Consider the following 19,714-nt stretch of genomic DNA (forward strand, 5'->3'; position numbering starts at 1 on the left):
TGTACAAGATGATTAGGGAGTTAGATAGGGTCGACAGTATGAACCTTTTCCCGCGTATTGAGTCGGGTATTACAAGGGGGCATAGCTTTAAATTAAGGGGGGGTAGATATAGGACTGATGTTAGGGGTAGGTTCTTCACTCAGCGAGTCGTTAGTTCATGGAATGCCCTGCCAGTAACAGTGGTGGACTCTCCCTCTTTATGGGCATTTAAGAGGGCATTGGATAGGTATATGGAGGATAGTGGGTTAGTGTAGTTTAGGTGGGCTTGGATCGGCGCAACATCGAGGGCCCAAGGGCCTGTACTGCGCTGTATTCTTCTATGTTCTATGTTCTATGTATGCTACTGTAAGAGTTAAAACCCACCACCTGAATACAATTAAATATTCAACTGATGTACAATTTACAAATAACTGTTTGTAGCTGCAGATTTTGTTCAATGTCCTGGTTAATAATTAGCTTTCAACCAATTTTCACTAAAAAAGATAATATGGTTATTTTTATTGGTGGAACTTTGCTGTGCTGTTACATTTGTCTACAGAGTGACAGTGGTTGTACTTCCCAAGTAGTTCACTTTATGGAGGAACATTTTTGAAATCCCTTGAAGTTATGAAAGATAAAAATGTGAGTTAATTATTTGACCTTTTTAGAAGCAAATCATATTGGGGGCAGCACAGTGGCTCACTGCTGCCTCACAGCTCCAGGGACCTGGGTTTGATTCCACCTGTATGAAGTTTGCACATTCTCCCTATGTCTGCGTGGGTTTCCTCTGGGTGCTCCGGTCTCCTCCCACAATCCAAAAAATGTGCAGGTCAGGTGAATTGGCCATGCTAAATTGCCCATAGTGTCAGGTTCATTAGTCAGGTGTAAATGTGGAGGAATGGGTCTGGATGGGTTACTCTTTGGAAGATCGGTGTGAACTTGTTGGGCCAAAGGGCCTGTTTCCACACTGTAGGGAATCTAATCTAATCATGAGAAATACAACGATTCTTTAATCTGATGTTGCTCGGAGATGAAATGAGTACAGATGTGAGAAACTAAGTACAGTGAGATGGTGTAGAATCTGTGTGGCTAGAATTGAGGAACTACAAGGGTAAAACCAAAACCGTAATTGGAGTTATGTATAGGCCTGCAAATAGTAATCAGGAGCCAGGAATCGCTACAAACAGGGAGCGTCCCAATATCTTGCAGGTGACAGGTGCGATTAGTCGATAATGTTGGACCTTTTTCTCCTTTCTTTTGGACATGAGGACAGAAGTATGCCATTCATCTTGTCTAGCTTGCCCTGCAATTCAATGGCTGTTTAAATCTTCAGTGGCTTTTACCCATCCTATCCTCATAATCTCATATGACATAGATAATCAGCATCTATCAATCACTACCTGAAACGTACTTAAAGACCGAGCTTCCACAGTTCCTAAAGTTCACAACCCCCCAAGTAAAACAGTTTCTCCGTATCTTATACTTAAGCGGCAAGTCCCTTAATTTTTTTATTTGTGCGCCACCCCTCACCCCAACCTCTGTTCTAGACTATGCAACCAGGGAAATTATCTTAACTGCATCTACTCTGTCCATCACATAACGTAGTTTGTATGTTTTAATGAGATCACCTTGCATTCTTTGGAACTTCAGAGAAGACAGGCTGGTTTTACCCAATCTCTCTTCAGAGGGCAGTATCATTATTCCAGGAATAAGTCTGGTGAATCTTCATTGCACTTCCTGTATAGAAATAATATCTTTGCTGAGATGAAGAGACCAGAACAATACACAATACTCCAGCTGTGGTCTAACCAAATACCAAGAAATTTACTTTTCCCTTTCCATTTAGTTGTTGTGGTTACCGCAAAACTGGAGTAGCCCTGAGACTTGATAATGGAACCTTTTTGGTTTAGTCATGTAAACTGATGAACACACTGGGTGAAATCAGTACAAGATTGTTTGTTTGTATTATTGTCAATAGAATGTAAATGAAAAAGAAATATATGTTAAATTCTGTGCATGTAAGGGCAACTTATAAAATTAGGGTTTGTTTTTGCTTGTTCATAAGAAATGACAGTATTAATGGTTTTAGCAATATAGTTATTGTGTCAGAACAGGGCTTCATCAAACAAATTAATGAATTTTTAAATTAATTTCTTGTTTTGAGATAATTTTCCAATCAATTCTTGAAAGACCATGTGATGCAATGGATTAAAAAAAATGACATTTTATCAAGTACAAATGACAAAATTGGAAGTCTAGCATCAAAAACAGAATTGCTGGGGAAACTCCAATCTCACAGCATCTGTAGAGAGAAACCAAACAGGGCAAGCTAGACAAGTTGAATGGCCTACTTCTGTCATTTCGAATCCAGTGACTTTTCTCCAGAACTCAGGAACTTTAGCATGTCTGACTGAATGTGGAAATGGAATGTTTGCTCTATCTTTCGACATAACAAAAGCAGTTTTGATGCACTAATGCCCACTGTAAAGTATATTTGCTTACATTAGTTCATCTCTCCTCCAGAGAAAATGCAGAAGGATCGAGTATAATTGTGCAAGTGGATGACAAGGTAGCCAGCATCAGAAATATAAAGGTAAGTGGCTCTCTGTATGGACCTGTATCTCCAAGTGGTGACCCATTTAAGACAGGATTGTTTTTCTGAAGGTAGTCAACCTGTGTTGTTATCTCATGCAGAGGGCTGTTGAGGCTGGCTCGTTAAGTAAGTTCAAGGCTGAGATAGAGAGATTTTTAATCACTAAGGGAATCAAAGGTAAGGCAAGAAAGTGGAGTTGAGGATTATCAGATCAGCCATGATGTTGTTGAATGTGGAGCAGAACTGATGGGCTGAATGGCCTGCATCTGCTCCTATGTCTTGTGATTTCATGTTCTTCACCCTCTTATCTATCAAAAATCTAACACAGCCTTGAGTATATTCAATATCCCAGCCTTCACTGGGGTACAGTGAGAGTCATTGTGTATGTGTGTGTGTGTGTGGCTGTATCCCAGTGAGAGTCTGTGTGCGGGACTGTACCCCAGTCTAACAACCATCAGAGAGAAAAAAGTTTTCCTTATCTCTGTTTTATAAGCGAGATCCCTCCCTCTTAAACCATGTTCTGAGTTTTTAGTTCTTCTACAAGGAAAAATGTCCTCTCTGGATCTGCCCTGTCAAATCTAATCCGGATCTTGTATACTCTAATAGAATCGCCTCTTATTCTTCTGAAATCCAGTGGAAGCAGGCCCTGTTCACCCTTTCTTCCTAAGTTAAACCTTCATCCCAGTTGTGTTTAATCTATCAAACCTTCTGTGTTTGAATTCCCTCATAATAAACATATTTGCATGCACCAGGACACCCAGAACCCCCTCTGTGTCCTAACCTATTTCCAGGTTGACAAACATTCTTGTCTGTAACTTTAAAAAAATGCTTAAGTTTTCTCTAATGGTTTCAAGAAAAAAATGCATTACTACTTAGAAGCTTCATGCATGCAAACAAATATGAAAAAATTGTGTTGCCCTCTTTGTTGTGCTTGCCGTAAATATGTATAGCACAAAAGGAGACCAGTTTTGTTATACACTCCTGGGATGTGGACATCATGGGCCAGACCCAGGATTTACTGGCCACACCTAATTAAGACCAGGAGAAATTGTGGACTGCAAATGCTGGAGATCAGAGTAAAAGTGTGGCGCTGGAAAAGCACAGCTGGTCAGACAGCATCCGAGGAGCAGGAGATTAGACATTTCAAGCATAAGGAATGTTGGAGAGGGCCCAAGGGGGGAGTTGGGAAGATTGCTAGGAATGCGCTAGGTAGATGAAGGTGGGGGGTGTGATGGTGATAGGTCGGAGCGGAGTGTGGAGTGGATAGGTTGGAAGGAAGATGGACAGGTAGGACAGTTCAAGGGGATGGTGCTGAGTTGGATGGTTGGATCTGGGTTAAGATGGGGGGGGGGAGAGGAAATGAGGAAATGGTGAAATTCTTGGTCCCAAGGTGGAAGATGAGGTGTTTGTCCTCTAATTGTCAGGTGGCTAGGATTTGGCCTTCCCACTTATCTCTCAGCCTCCTCGGGAACCAACACCCACATTCCTGATGAAGAGCTTATGTTCGAATCGTCGACTCTCCTGCTCTTCGGATGCTGCCTCACTCGTTGTGCTTTTCCAGCACCACACTATTTGACCCCTAATTAAGATTGCTGTGGATCTGGCATCATATGTAAGTCAGAAGCATGAGGATAGCAGTTTCCCTTCCCGAAACAGTGAGCCAAATGGGTTTTTCCTGACCATTAACAACAGTTTCATCGTCCTTAACAGACTCTTAAATTCAGATTTAAAAAAAATTGAATTCAAATTCCCCCATGTGCCATGGCAGGATTTGAACCTGGGTCCTAGAACATTACCTGGGTTTCTGGAATAATTTCCTTGTGCTTTTACCTCCAGATGTTTAATTTCAAACTAATTTTGAATTTAGATTTATCAAGATAGTAAACTTTCTTTTGAGCAGTAAATAATTTAGACAGTTTAGGGTGGAATTTGAATTTTCTGTCCTTGAGGATGTCCATTGTTCAAAGCATCTGGATAATTGTTTTCTATGTCTAAATCTGATAGGACTAGCTGTGCTGTTTTCTATCATGAGTATTGTTAGCAGCTGAATGTGATTAGGGTAAACAGGAAACCTGAAACTGTAGGGAAAGAATTCTTGGTTTTAAAAAATGACTTTAACCTATTGAATGCTGAAAGCTCTTGGCTTTAAATTAAGATATTATGGTGCAATGTGGAGATTAGATTTTATAATTATGTATTATTCATGAAACATATTTGCAGCTCAAATGCTTTACTGAAACACGATTTGCGTCAGAAAATTCCTACGTAGATTAAGTAATCAAGTTTAAAAACAAGGAAACATGATGGTTTTTTTAATGGTAGCAAAACATTAGGTAACAGGGAAGTGGTGAATGGAATATTAAAAGAAAGGATAAAAATTTTAAATCAGTACCCATTCCCACATTGCAAACTCTGAATTAGATGCAGTGTTCATAGCTTAAGGATTTCTTTGAGAACCTAAACCATGCAAGGTACAGGTACTTTTCTGTTTTGCAACTTAAATTTGTTGAATTTCTTAGGGGCGGCACAGTGACACAGTGGTTAGCACGGCTACCTCACAGCGCCAGGGATCAAGGTTTGACTCCAGCCTTGGGTGACTGTCTGTGTGGAGTTTGCACATTCCCCTTGCATCTGCATGGTTTCTGCTGGTTGCTCTGGTTTCCTTCCACAATCCAAAGCTGTGCAGATTAGGTGGATTGGCCATGATAAATTGTTGTGTGGTGTTTAGGGATGTGCATGCTAGATGGAGTAGCCATGGTAAATGTGGGATTATGGAGATTGGATGGGTCTGGATGAGATGCTCTTTGGAGGGTCAGTGCAGACTCGATCAGTCACTTGGCCTCTATCTTGTCAGTATGGATTGTATGAAAAATAAATTCTCTCATAAAAAGCTCAGGTTTTCTCTCTCAAGTAGGTAGTAGGAATTTCCCAGTTCACCACACCTGCCTTGGCAGAAACTCTTGTAAACGGAGGGATCTTTGGGGTGGGGGCGCGTTGGGATGGGCAAGTGTGGGAACCTGCAGGATAGAGTTGGTCTTTTGCTTCCAGAGATAGTCAAAACATGTAGTGCTGGAAAAGCACAGCTGGTTAGACAGCATGCGAGGAGCAGGAGAGTGACGTTTTGAGCCTGGGCTCTTCATCAGGATTCCTGATGAAGAGCTCATGCTTGAAATGTCGACTGTCCTGCTGCTCGAATGCTGCCTGACCAGCTGTGCTTTTGCAGCACCACATTTTTTGACTCTGATCTCCAGTATCTGCAGTCCTCACTTTCTCCTGTTTTCTGAGATAGGGCAGACAAAGCTGCTGGGATTGCTAAGTGCTGCAGTGGCTGTTTAAAAGGTCTGCCTCATTTATTTAGTTATATCTTCAGGATTCCTGAAGAAGGGCCTGTGCCCGAAACGTCGAATCTCCTGTTCCCTGGATGCTGCCTGACCTGCTGTGCTGTTCCAGCAATAAAGTTTCAACTTAGTTATATCTTAGACTTCCTAGCCCTCACCTTTCTCAGCCTGTTAGCACTATGGCTCCTTATAGGACACATCACAATTTCATGCCAATCTACTGACCACTTTTACACATTTTGTGCCTACTCACCCAGTGTCCACGATGGGCAGACCTTAGTAGAGACATTGAATTGAAATAAATGAACGTTCCGAATATCTGTACATTCTTCACTATGTTTTTTAAAAAAACTCCCATTCATGAAAGTTCATTCAAAACACTTTAGTCCCCTCAAGTATTTAATCACTTATAAAATGGGCTTGCATTCATAACTTCACGTGACAAAACAGCTCATTCTTTAATAAACTTGGAATGTCATGGTAAGATAATAGTTTTTGGAAATAGCCAAGTGTTAACACTGAACTAACTATAGCCCTTAAGGTACTGTCAAAAAACCGCAACCATTACATGTTAAAACAAATTTATTTTTAATCTCTCACTGACACAGGCTGTTTTTAATTTTGGCGGCTCAGTGCTTAGCATTGCTGCATCACAGTGCAAGGGACCTAGGTTCAATTCCACCCCTGTCGGTGGACTGATTCTATAAAAGAATTGGGGATTTAAATAACTTATGAGTTTGACAGTTGGACAAAATTTACCTGCTTGTGAAGTATTTATGTCTGTTCTGATAACTTATGAATATGTGAGCAAGGAACAAGACTAGATTACTCAACCCTTTGAGCTTGCTCCAGGTTCAGTAACAGAATCATAGATTTCCTACAGTGTGGAAGCAGGCCATTTGGCCCATTGAATACACGCTGACCCTCCAAAGAGCATCCCACCCATATCCCTATCACCCTGCATTTTCCCATGACTAATCCACCTAGCCTGCATATCCCTGGATGCTATGGGCATGACCAGTCCACCTAATCTGCACATCTTTGGACTGTGGGAGGAAACCTACACAGGCACAAGGAGAATGTGCAAACTCCACACAGTCAGCAGCCAAGGGGTTTATGTGGCACTGTGAGGCAGCAGTGAGTCACCATACCACACCATATCCATAAGATCATGTCTGATCTGATTTTAAACTCAATTCTACATTCCTGCAAACCCTCAATAATATTTCATCCCCGTGTTAATCACGAATCTATCTACCTCTGTCTGAAAAACATTACAAAATTTGTAACTCCCACTTTTGCTACAGTAAAAATGTTTGAATTTTTGTTTGAATTCAACGCTGAGATCAAATGGCCTTGCTGAGTTTGTGTTTCTCTTGCATTTAAGCCATGCTTCACCCTCTCTCCCTTATTGGCGAAAATGAGATTTACTCGAAATGATCTTGTGGGGCCTGGCTTTTTGGAAGCTGCACGATGTCTTTGACCCTTTTTTTAAAAAAAAATCTATGCCAAATATTTGCCTTGCCACAGTTTTAAAGTGTCTGCACATAAAGTTTTAGAATATTATTGCATTAGAAGTGTTGAAAGATTAAAACTGTTGTGGAGCAATTCTTTATTTCTTAGTCTATACCTTAAAAATTGAACAAAGGACATTACATAACTGAAACAGCTTAATTAATGCAATAGGATATTTTTCAGGCTTGATGAAAGTTTGTGGAGTTCCCCAAGATCAGTATTAGGTCCTTAACTTTTCCTGACACACACGCGTAAGTGCAGGGGACAATTTCAAAGTTTGTGGATGGTTCTAAACCTAGAATCACTGTAAACTGTGAGGAGGACAGTGTAGAACTTCAGAACAATATGATAAGTTGGTGTAATGGACAGATGAAGATCTATGTGGAGAGGTTCAGGTTATATACTTTGGTAGAAAGAACATGACCAGACTTTATAAAGTATAGGTATTACTTTAAAGCATGTGCAGGGGTCGAATGACCTGGCTGGATATTTCCATAATCATTAAAAGGGCAAGATATGTGGAGAATGATAATAAATCTACAGTATCGTAAGCTTTATTGATAAGGGCCTAGAGTACAAGAGCAGGGAGATTATCTTGAACTTGTATTTGAAGCTAGTTACACCCCAGCTGGAGTATTGTGTACACTTCTGAGGACCACACTTTAGGGAGGGTGTGAATGCATTGGGGAGAGATTGGGGACCAGGTTACAAGAGTGGTTCCAGGAATGAGAAACTTCAGTTATGAGGAAATATTGGAGAAGTTGGGACTGTTTTCTGTGGAGAGGACAATGTTAAGAGGAGATTTGTTATAAGGTTTCAAAATAATGATGTCCGGGCAGAGTGAATAGGGAGAAACTTTAAATGATCAAGAGCGAGAGGGCACAGGTTTAGTGATTTGCAACATAACAACTTTTTCGCACACAACAGCTTTGAATACACTGCCTGGAAATGTGGTAGAAACCAGTCCAATTGAGTCATTCGAGAGAGCATTAAGTGATCATTGAAGTAAAAAAATAATGTGCAGATTATAGTTGAAAAGGTGGGATAATGCTCATTTAGAGAAATGATAGGCCAGGATCTTGACCAGATGGGCCAATGGGCTGAGAAGTGGCAGATGGAGTTTAATTCAGATAAATGCGAGGTGCTGCATTTTGGGAAAGCAAACCTTAGCAGGACTACACACTTAATGGTAAGGTTCTAGGGAGTGTTGCTGAACAAAGAGACCTTGGAGTGGAGGTTCATAGCGCCTTGAAAGTGGAGTCGCAGGTAGATAGGATAGTGAAGAAGGCCTTTGGTATGCTTTCTTTTATTGGTCAGAGTATTTAGTATAGGAGTTGGGAGGTCATGTTGCGGCTGTACAGGACATTGGTTAGGCCACTGTTGGAATATTGCATGCAATTCTGGTCTCCTTCCTACTGGAAAGATGTTGTGAAACATGAAAGGGTTCAGAAAAGATTTACAAGGATGTTGCCAGGGTTGGAGGATTTGAGCTATAGAGAGAGGCTGAACAGGCTGGGGCTGTTTTCCCTGGAGTGTCGGAGGCTGAGGGGTGACCTTATAGAGGTTTACAACATTGAGGGGCATGGCTAGGATAAATAGACAAGATCTTTTCCCTGGAGTCGGGAGTCCAGACCTAAAGTGCATTGGTTTAGGGTGAGAGGGGAAAGATATAAAAGAGACCTAAGGGGCAACTTTTTCATGCAGAGGGTGGTACGTGTATGGAATGAGCTGCCAGAGGAAGTGATGGAGGCTGGTACAATTGCAACATTTAAAAGACATTTGGATTGGTGTATGAATAGGAAGAGTTTGGAGCGATATGGGCTGGGTGCTGGCATGGACAGGTTGGACCGAAGGGTCTGTTTCCGTGCTGTACATCTCTATGACTCCAAATGGATGCTTTCTGCACCACCACAATTGTGAGATTCTGTGGTTTGTGTCAGAACTTTTCCTCCATATGACATCTGGTTTAATGCTGCTCTCTTTGATTAAATGATCAATTCTTCTATTTCAGAAAGTATCTCACTATCTTTTCAAAATAATTAAACTATTATTCAATGTAAGAAATTGTTTGTTTGCAAACGGAGGGAAAGCTTTGGAAGCAATCTATTCGCTTGGATAGGAAATTAATTCAGAGGTAGGACATGGAGTAGGAATGGTGGATATATACTCAGGTTGGGTGGTCTCGTAGTTCTTGATAAAATGACTTGATAAAATAGAGAACTATATATAAAGTTTGCTGACAAAATCAAGCTAGATACTTTAGTAAATCCAGTAACTTCAACATAAATTACAAAGGGATATTGGATTGTGAGCAGGTACATCTCTACCAGATGGAGCTTAGTGCAGGAAGGTTGGGTCTGACGCAGATCCTAATGTGGATTAATGAACATTCTAAGTCGTGAGAATCTAGGAGCTATGGATGAATGTAGAAATTGAGGGATTATATAAATGATTTGGATGTGAACATAATAAATTGTTTGCAGATGACACCAGAATTGGAGGTGTGGTGGACATTGAAGAAGGTTACCTCAGATTACAAAGGGATCTTGATCAAATGGGCCACTGGGCAGAGGAGTGGCAGATGGAGTTTAATTTGGATAAATGCGAGGTGCTGCATTTTGGAAAAGCAAATCAGGGCAGGACCTATACACTTAATGGTGAGGTTGGGGAGGGCTGCTGGACAAAGCGATCTTGGAGCACAGGTTCATAGTTCCTTGAAAGTGGAGTCTCCGGTAGATAGCATGGTGAAGAAGGTGTTTGATATGCTTTCCTTTATTGACCATAGCACCATTCCTCAGAGCATTGAGTATAGGAGTTAGAAGGTCATGTCGTGGCTGTACAGGATATTGGTGAGGCCACTTTTGGAATATTTTGTGCAATTCTGGTCTCCCTGCTATAGGAATGATGTTGTGAAACTTGAAAGGGTTCAGAAAAGATCTACAAGGAGATTGCCAAGGTTGGAGGGTTTGAGCTATAGGGAGAGGTTGAATACGCTGGGGTTGTTTTCCCTGGAGCATTGGAGGCTGAGGGGTGACCTTAGAGTTTTATGAAGTCATGAAGGGCATGGATTGGGTAAATAAACAAGTTCTTTTCCCTGAGGTGGGGGAGTCCACAATTAGAAGTCATAGGCTTATGGTGAAAATGGAATAGTGTAGGTTAGATGGGCTTCAGACTGGTTCTAGTGGTTGGCACAACATAAAGGGCTTGTACTGCACTGTTATGTTCTATGCAGTTGTGGTCCACATAGGTACCAACAATATAGGTCAAGATAGGTTCAGCTGAGGGTGTATGAGCAGTTAGGAGCTAAATTAGAAAAGCAGAACCAGAAATGTACTAATCTGTGGATTACTACCTGAGCCATGAGCAAGTTGGCTCAGGGTCACCAGATTAAAAAGGAAAACATGTGCCTCAAAAGGGCTGGCACAGTGGCTCTGTGGTTAGCACTGCTGTCTCACATGGGTACAATTCCAGCCACTGTGTGGAGTTTGCACTGCGTGGGTTTCTTCCAGGTGCTCTGGTTTCCTCCCACAATGCAAAGATGTGCACGTAAGGTGAATTGGCCATACTAAATTGCCCATAATGTTCAGGGATGGTTAGGTGCATTAGTCAGAGGTAAATGTAGAGAAATAGGTTAGGGGAATAGGTCTAGGTGGGTTACTCTTCGGAGGGTCGGTGTGGACTTATTGGGCCAAGTGGCCTGTTTCCACACTGTAGGGATATTGTGATTCTGTGAAACCATTTCAAAATTGTGGGACATTGTACCGGTACAATGGAAGGAGGGAGGCGTTCCAATGGAACAGGCTCCATCTGAATCATGCTGGGACCAGAATCCTGCCAAATCACATAACTAGAATGGTAGATAGTGCTTTAAAATGAATAGTGGAAGTGTGGGTTCAGTTGCATGGAAAATTATGGAAAAGGTTAAAGGGGAAGAGGGCTCAGGAGAGGTTATTAAAGCTTCCAGAACAACTAATATGACACAAAGTACGGACAGGGTGAGGAATCTAACTTCTGACACAGCAGATAAACAGACAGTTATAAGAAAGGGGGTGGCCAACACAGCACTGAAAGTATTATACTTAAATGAACACAGTATACCAAACAAAGTAAATAAGCTTGTAGTACAGATTGAAGTTGCCAGGTATGGTGTTGTGGATGTCACAGAGATATGGCTGGAATGGGAACTGAATGTCAAAAGGACAGGCCGTGGGGATGCAGTTGCCTTGTTAGTAAATTGAGAAATTATGTCAATAGGAAGGCGTACAATCTCTGAGGGTTGATAAAGTGTGGCACTCTCAGGCAGCATCTGAGGTGTAAGAGAGTTGACGTTTTTAGTCACTGCCTACATTCAGAAAAAGACCCATTTGTTCTTATGCATCTTGTTTCTTTAGCTTTTTTTTTTAATCTACCTCAATACAATATCTCCAATTCTTTGTATTTTAATTTTGCACATTAATTTCTGAGATGGGACTTTGTTGAAAGCCTTCTGAAAGTCCAAATAAACTACATAGAATCATAAATTCCCTACAGCGCAGAAAGAGGCCATTTGGCCCCAATCTGTACCGACTCTCTGAAGACTATCCCACCCAGACCCATCCTCCCTATTTAATAGAATCCGTAGAATCCCCACAGTTTGGAAACAGGCCTTTCAGCCGAATACGTCCACAGCAACCCTCTGAAGAGTATCCCACCGAGACCTATTCCTGTAATCCTGCATTTCCCATGGTTAACTTACATATCCCTGAACATTATGGATAATTTAGCACGGCCAATCCACCTAACCTTTACATCTTTAAGCTGTGGGAGGAAACTGGAGCATGAGGCGGAAACCCACACAGACACTGTGAGAACGTGCAAACTCCACACATGAAGTTGCCGGAGGGTCCCTGGCGCTGTGAGGCAGCAGTGCTAACTACCAAGCTGCCATGCTCCCCATAGCCACTGGCTCCCATAATCCATTGACTCCCTGATCATCTCTACTAGTTACATCCTCAAAGAACTACAGTAGATTTCCCTTTTACAAATCCATGCTGACTTTGTCTGATTTTACCACTGTTTTCCAAGTGTTCTGCTATAAAATCCTTGATAATTAGATTAGATTAGATTACTTTACAGTGTGGAAACAGGCCCTTCGGCCCAACAAGTCCACACCGACCCGCCGAAGCGTAACCCACCCATACCCCTACATTACCCCTTACCTAACACTACGGGCAATTTAGCATGGCCAATTCACCTGACCTGCACATGTTTGGACTGTGGGAGGAAACCGGAGCACCCGGAGGAAACCCACGCAGACACGGGGAGAACGTGCAAACTCCACACAGTCAGTCGCCTGAGGCGGGAATTGAACCCGGGTCTCTGGCGCTGCGAGGCAGCAGTGCTAACCACTGTGCCACCGTGCCGCCCACAAATAATGGATTCCACCAACTTCCCATCGTAATATAACTAATCTGTAATTCCCTGATTTCTCTCCACCTCCCTTTTTAAAACGTGCATTTACATTAGCTACCTCCAGTTTGTAGGAACTGTTCCAGGATCAAGCAAATCTCGGAAAATGACCTTCAATGCGTGCACTGTTTCTAGGGCTACTTCCTTAATTACTTTGGAATATCGATTATCAAAGTTTGTGGGAATTTATCAGCCTTCAATCTCACCAATTTCTCCCAACATCATTTTTCAACTAGTACATAATTACTTTAATTCCTCCCCCTCTTTAAACCCTATCAGTTCTGGTGTTATTTGTGTCCTGTTTTGTGAAGACAGAAACAAAGTATGAATTTAGTTAGTCAACCATTTCTTCTTTCCCCATTATAAATTCTTGCATTTCTGAATGTAATTTTCACCAATCATTTCCCTTTACATGCCTACAGAACTTGTATAGTCAGTTCTTAAGTTCTCCAGAACCTATCCTCAGATCTATTGTTTTTCTTCTTGCCAACTTAAATGCCTGCAATGCTATCTCTAACTTCACTGTTAAGCCATTGTTTGGCTACTGTTCTCTTTACTCTTGCACCAGACAGGAATAAACAATTTTTGTGGTTCACTTATTCATTCTTTGAATGTTTGTCATTGCCTATCCACTATCATTGTTTTCAGTAACATTCCCAATCTATCACAGCCAACCCATGCCCCATATCATCACAGTTTCCATTATTAAGATGCTGGACTTTTCTTGTGCCTTTGCAAACTGTGTGTCTCGCTGTATTGTAAAGAATGCTGCATGTTGATCTTAGTAATCTCATACCCTATAGAACAGTTGCCCCCTTCTAGATAGCATTGGCAATTGTATGTTGGGGGATGTAAAATTCCTCAATCGATCCAAGTGACTGACCATGCTAAAATAAATGTAGACATACAAGTCCAGCTACTGAATAGCATTAATTAATCAATTATTTTGATTAAGTATGGAATTATGGCATGATTGAAGGAACACAAAAGGTCACAGTCATTGTCATACATCATGAAAACAGACCCTTCGGTCCAACCAGTCCATGCCGAACATAATCCCAAACTAAACTACCACCTGCCTGCTAACTGATGCTTGGCTGACTTTGTTGTTGTAAACTGATAGTATAGTCATAGAATCATTCAAGGATATTTAATTTAGAGTCAAAGAGATTGACAGCACCATTGTGTGCACACCGGTCAACAATAACCAACTTACTCATCTATTCCCATTTCCAGTTCTTGGCCCATAGCCTTGTATGTTTTGGTACCATAAGTGCACATGTATATACTACTTATATGTTATGAGGGTTTCTGCCTTTACCACCCTGACATTTGGTGAGTTTCAGATTCCCACCGACCCCTTTAGGTGAGAATTGTTTTCCCTTATTTCCTCTAAGCCTTCTGTCTTCCCCTTACCTTAAATTTATGCCTGTTGGTCAGTGATTTGTCCGTCACAGGGAAAAGTTTCTTTCTGTTTAGTTTGTCCATGCTCCTAATAATTTTATACATCTCAATCATGTCCCCCTTCTCAATCTCCTCTGCTCTAAGGTAAACAATTCCATTTTGTCCAGCCTCTCTCTTTCTAACTGAAATGCTCCAGCCCAGACAAGATCCTGGTTAATCTCCTCTGCACCCTCTCCAATGTTATCAAGTCCCTCCTAAAACGTGGGTTCCAAATCTGCACACAATACTGTAGCTGTGGCCTCATCAACACTTTAGCATAACTTTCCTGCTTTTAAACTCTATGCTATCCTCCAACCACACGGCAGCAAAATTGATTTCAACAGTTTCCTCATTTCCCCTCCTTCCACCTCGTCCCAGATCCAGCCCTCCAACTCGGGTCCTCCCACTTGAACTGTCCTACCTGTCCATCTTCCTTCCCGCCCCGCCCCACCATCTGCTCCACCTCCCGTATGACCTATCACCGTCACCCACCACCTGCATCTACCTCGCACCTTCCCAGCTACCTTCCCCCCCCCCCCCCCCCCCCCCCCCCCCCCAACCCTACCCCACCCTTCTTTTTATCTGTCTGTTCCCCCTCCATATTCCTCATGAAGGGCTTATGCCCAAATGTCAATTCTCTTGTTTCTTGGATGCTGCCTGACCTGCTGTGCTTTTCCAGCGCCACACTTCTCGACTTGAAATTCTATGCCTTGACTAATAAAGGCAGTATCTCACATGCCTTCTTAACCACTTAAGAGATTAATGAATATGCACACCAAGATCCCCGTGATCCTCTGTGCTTGCCAGAGTGTTCCTGTTCAACATGTGTTCCATTTCCTTGTTTGTCCTGCCCAAGTGCATCACCTTGCATTTATAGAGGAACCTTGATTATCTGAATATCAATTATCTAAATATCGGATTATCTGAAGGAAATCTCAAGGTCCCGATAAAAACATTACATCAAAGATGTGTTTCCAACACTGATTGTGTCTTTTGTTTACAGTGATTAAACAGGAGCCGTCTCCAAATGATTTCCTGCCCTCTCTCTCTCCCCACACTTTCCCTGGAGATCTACACAGGGGTGTACCCTAAACCTCCCTTCCCCAGATAATCTCTCTAACATTGCCTTGTACAGGACAAAGGTAGAACCTGTCAAAAAGTTGCAGTAAGAGTGTGTGAGAAAGTGTGTGTGAGTGAGTGTGTGAGACAGACTGTGCGTTTGCTGTTCAGAGACTCACTCCCCCAAAAGGCGGCGGCAGCAGCAGCAGTCTTGTTGGTGTCTAGTCCGGCTGCGCCAGAGAGGGGTCGGGCGGCGTTAGATGGAATTGGATTGGGGGTGTTGATGGACAGGGTGGGGGGTGTGCACGCTGTGTGCTGCTGCCTCGTAACCTCAACAGGGAGCAGACTGAAACTCCGAGCCCCAGAGGAAAGGCATTTAATCGGTTAACCGAATAATCGATTATCCGAACGAAATAGTGCCCGCCCACCTCGTTCGGATAATAGAGGTTCCTCCATATCCAGATTGAATTCCATCTGACCAGCCTATCCATTATCCTCCTGTAATCTAAGGCTGTCCTCCTCACTATTTACTATCCAACCAATTTTATTTGAAATTGATATTTTTTAATTATAGAATTCTGAGTGTGGAAACAGGCACCTTGGCCCAACAAATCCACACCGACCCTCCAAAGAGTAACCCATCCAGACCCATTCACCTACATTTAACCATTGACTAATGCTCCTATCCTCCACATCCAAGAACACTATGGGCAATTTAGCACACCCAATTCACTCAACCTGCATATCTTTGGATTGTGGGAGGAAACCCACGCAGACACAGGGAAAATGTGCAAACTCTGCACAGACAGTTGCCCGAGGCTGGAATTGAATCTAGTCCCTGGCGCTGTGAAGCAGCAGTCCTAACTACTGAGCCACCATTACGCAAATGGCTTAAATGCTGTACTTTACTCCAGAATTGAGATTTAATCCCTGCCAAGGTGATCTCTATTTGAATTAAATTAATACACCTATTGTCAGCATAAGATATACAGGACCTTTTAAAGCTGGATTAGAGTAGGTGATGCTGATTGGACTTTGTACTAATGAGCTGGGTTCTTGGTAATTGTGCAGTCTAATGGTAAGCGGTCTGAGTTCATTGTGGTTCATTGTGACATGATCTGAAGATTGCTGGTTTGAGTCTTGTTTCTTACTTTCCCTCTCCTAACCATTCCCTTGCCTTCTGTTACCCTTAACAGATTTTGCATGGAAATGATTACTTTACAAACATGGGTAATTTACTGTTAGTCATTAGTAGATGAAAAAAGCACCATGGGTGATTTGGTGATGGGAAGAAAAAATATTCAGTTGTAAGAGCGGTTCTGCATACTTTTAAGAAAAGAAGAAAAAGACCTGGCTTCTTCAGGGCTCTTGTGGTGCAGTGGTAGTGTCAGTGTCATACCTTCATAGTAATAGAAGCAGGAGTAGGTCATTTAGCCGGTTGAGCCTGCTCTGCCATTCATTAAGATCATGGCTGATCTATCCATCGTCTCAGCTCCTCCTACCTGCATTATCCCCATCACCGTTCATTCCCCTCCTGTGCAAAAACCCATCCAACTATCTCTTGAATATACTGTTTATTTGTGCAGAGAATTCCATAGATCACTACTCTCTAGGAAAAGTAGTTGCGCCTCATTCTTGCCCGAAAGCTACTCCCTCTAATCTTGAGGCTATGTTCCCTAGTCCTGGGTCTCGCCCATCAGCGGAAACAACTTGCCTGCCTTTATCTTTTCTATCCCTTGCATAATTTTATATCTCTATAAAATCCCCTTTCATTCTTCTAAATTCTAGCGAGTACAGTCCCAGGCAGCTCAACTTCTCCTCATAGGGTAACCCTTCATCTCCGGAACCAACTTGGTGAACACACTGTGCGCGGTCTCCAAAGCCAGTATATACTTCCTCAAGTAAGGACACCAGAACTGCGCATAATACTGCAGGTGTGGCCTCACCAACACCTTGTACAATTGTAGCAGAACCTCCCTGTTCTTAAATTTAATCCCTCTAGCAATGAAAGCCAATATTCCATTTGCTTTCCTAATTATCTGTTGTATCTGTAATAAACTTTTAGAGATTCATGTGCGAGCAGTCCTAAGTCTCTCTGCACAACATCTGGCATGTTGCAATCTTCCACCATTTAAATAATACTGACCTACTATTTTTACTTCAAAATTGGATAACCTCACATTTACCAACATTGTACTTCATCTACCAGACCCTTGCTAACTCACTTAACCTATCTAAAGCTCTCTGCAGACCCTCTACATCCTTTGCACAGTTTGCCTTTCCACTCAGTTTAGTGTCGTCAATAAACTTGGATATATTACACTTGGTCTTCGCTTTCACATCATTTATATGTATCATGAATAGTTGTGGGCCCTGTGGCACCGCACTCACCACTGATTTCCGACCAGAGAAGTGCCCATTTATCCCATCTCTTGGCTTTCTACCAGTCCTCTATCCATCCCCATGCATTCTTATCTTCTGGATGAGTCTTTTATGCAGCACCTTATCAAACGCCTTCTGGAAATCCAAGTATACAACATCCACCTGTTTCCCACCATCCACCATGCTTGTCACATCCTCAACTCCAGTAAGTTTGTCAAACACAACCTAACTTTCCTTTCTTGAATTGATACTGCGCCTGCCTGATGGAACCCCCTTCATCCAGATGTTTCACTATTTTCGTTAATGATAGCCTCCAGCATTTTCCCTGACCGCAGATGTTAAGCTAACTGGCCCATAGTTACCTGCCTTTTGCCTACACCCGTTTTTTAACAGCGGCGTCTTCCAGTCCACCAGGACCTGCCCGGAGTCCAATGAAGTTTAGTAAATTACCACTAATACATCTACAATAACTTGTGCCATTTTGATCAGCACCCTGGGACGCATTCCATCAGAACGACGGAACTTATATACCTTTCGACCCTCAAGTTTGCTCAACACTACCCCTTTCGTGATAACAACTGAATTGAGGTTCTCACCTCCAATCTTTTCTTAACCTCATTCTTTGGCATGTTAAACACGTCTTCCTCTGTGAAGGCAGACACAAAATAGTTATTTTAGGCCTCAGCTATTTCAGCATTACCCAATGTTAATTTCCCTTTCTCATCCTGCAAGCGGCCTATGTCTGCAGCATCTGGACCCGGGAGGCCTGGGTTGAAGTCCCACCTGGTCCAGGGGTGTGAGATAACGCCTCTGCAACGGTTGATTTAGACAATAAGAGAAAGCACCTGGGTCTTGTCACTCTTATGGCACAGTGGTAGTGCCATAAGGGGAGGCAATCACCGAGTGGTATTATCGCTGGACTGTTAATGCAAAGGCCCAAATAATGTTCTAGGAAATCGGGTTCGAATCCCGCCATGGCCGAAGGTGGAATTTGAATTCAATAATAAAAGAAAATTTGGAATTCAAGAGTCTAATGATGACCATGAATCCATTGTCAATTGTTGTTGTAAAACCCCATCTGGTTCACTCATGCCCTTTTAGGGAAGGAAACTGCCATCCTTACCTGGTCTGGACTACATGTGACTCCAGACCCGCATGAAATGTGGTTGACTCTCAACTGGCCTCTGGGCAATTAGGGATAGGCAATAAATGCTGGTTTAGCCAGCGATGCCCTCATCCTGTCAATGAATAAAAAGTTTCCCTGTCCCTGGGTCTGAAAGTCCCGGGTTCAAATTCCAGCTGCATCCTGTCTATGAACAGGTTGATTTTAAAAAAAAAACTTTGGTTTTAGTGACTTTGGTATTTTGTTTTAATTGGTGGCATTTTTAAAAAATAAGCTGGGCTTTTAGGGGCTGTGGTGCAAAACCCCCACCCCTCTCTTCTATCCCTCACATACTCCTTCCTATTTTTCTTGTTTTTTGTCTTTTACATCCCCTGATGAGAAATGTTTGTAATAATTTGTTAATTGTATGTTTTTATTTAACCATGGTGTTAGTTTTTTAAATAAAGAGCTGTGTTCTTCCCCAGCGTGGCATTTGGATTGGGTAAGTGCCAGAAGGGAAAAATAGAAATTGGTGTTTGTTCTAAAGTCATAATTTACAATCAGACTGTTGTAAATATCTGCAAATCTTTTGTTGCCTAATTGAACATGTGAATATCAATCTGTTAAAGTGTTGTAACCTGATCAGGCCAATAACTTACAGCTTAAACCATTTCACACACGAGTATGAACTGATCCTTGCTCAATATTCCATAGTGCTTCAATCTCTCATTAATCTTTTGTGTTCTAAACTGCTACTGCATGCATAGCAATCCACTTGCTGCTTGTGATAGATTTAGTGCACCAATCCTGTACAAATATAACCTATTCCATGCTCCAAAGCTAATTGGGAATAGC

At 42.1% G+C, this 19,714-nt stretch overlaps 1 protein-coding gene across 1 annotated transcript in view; it reads left to right on the plus strand.

Moving 5' to 3' along the window:
• Positions 1-19,714, plus strand: part of stard9 (StAR-related lipid transfer (START) domain containing 9) — a 299,291-nt gene that overhangs the window by 13,809 nt on the left and 265,768 nt on the right. The window contains exon 2 of the mRNA XM_043698518.2: positions 2,503-2,572. Within this exon, the coding sequence (XP_043554453.2) occupies positions 2,503-2,572 (70 nt within the window). The remainder of the gene's footprint in view (positions 1-2,502; positions 2,573-19,714) is intronic.

This window comes from Chiloscyllium plagiosum, unplaced genomic scaffold, assembly GCF_037043375.1.
Source record: "Chiloscyllium plagiosum isolate Xiang-an unplaced genomic scaffold, Cpla_swu_hap1 HiC_scaffold_8, whole genome shotgun sequence".
NCBI classification, from domain to species: Eukaryota; Metazoa; Chordata; class Chondrichthyes; order Orectolobiformes; family Hemiscylliidae; genus Chiloscyllium; species Chiloscyllium plagiosum.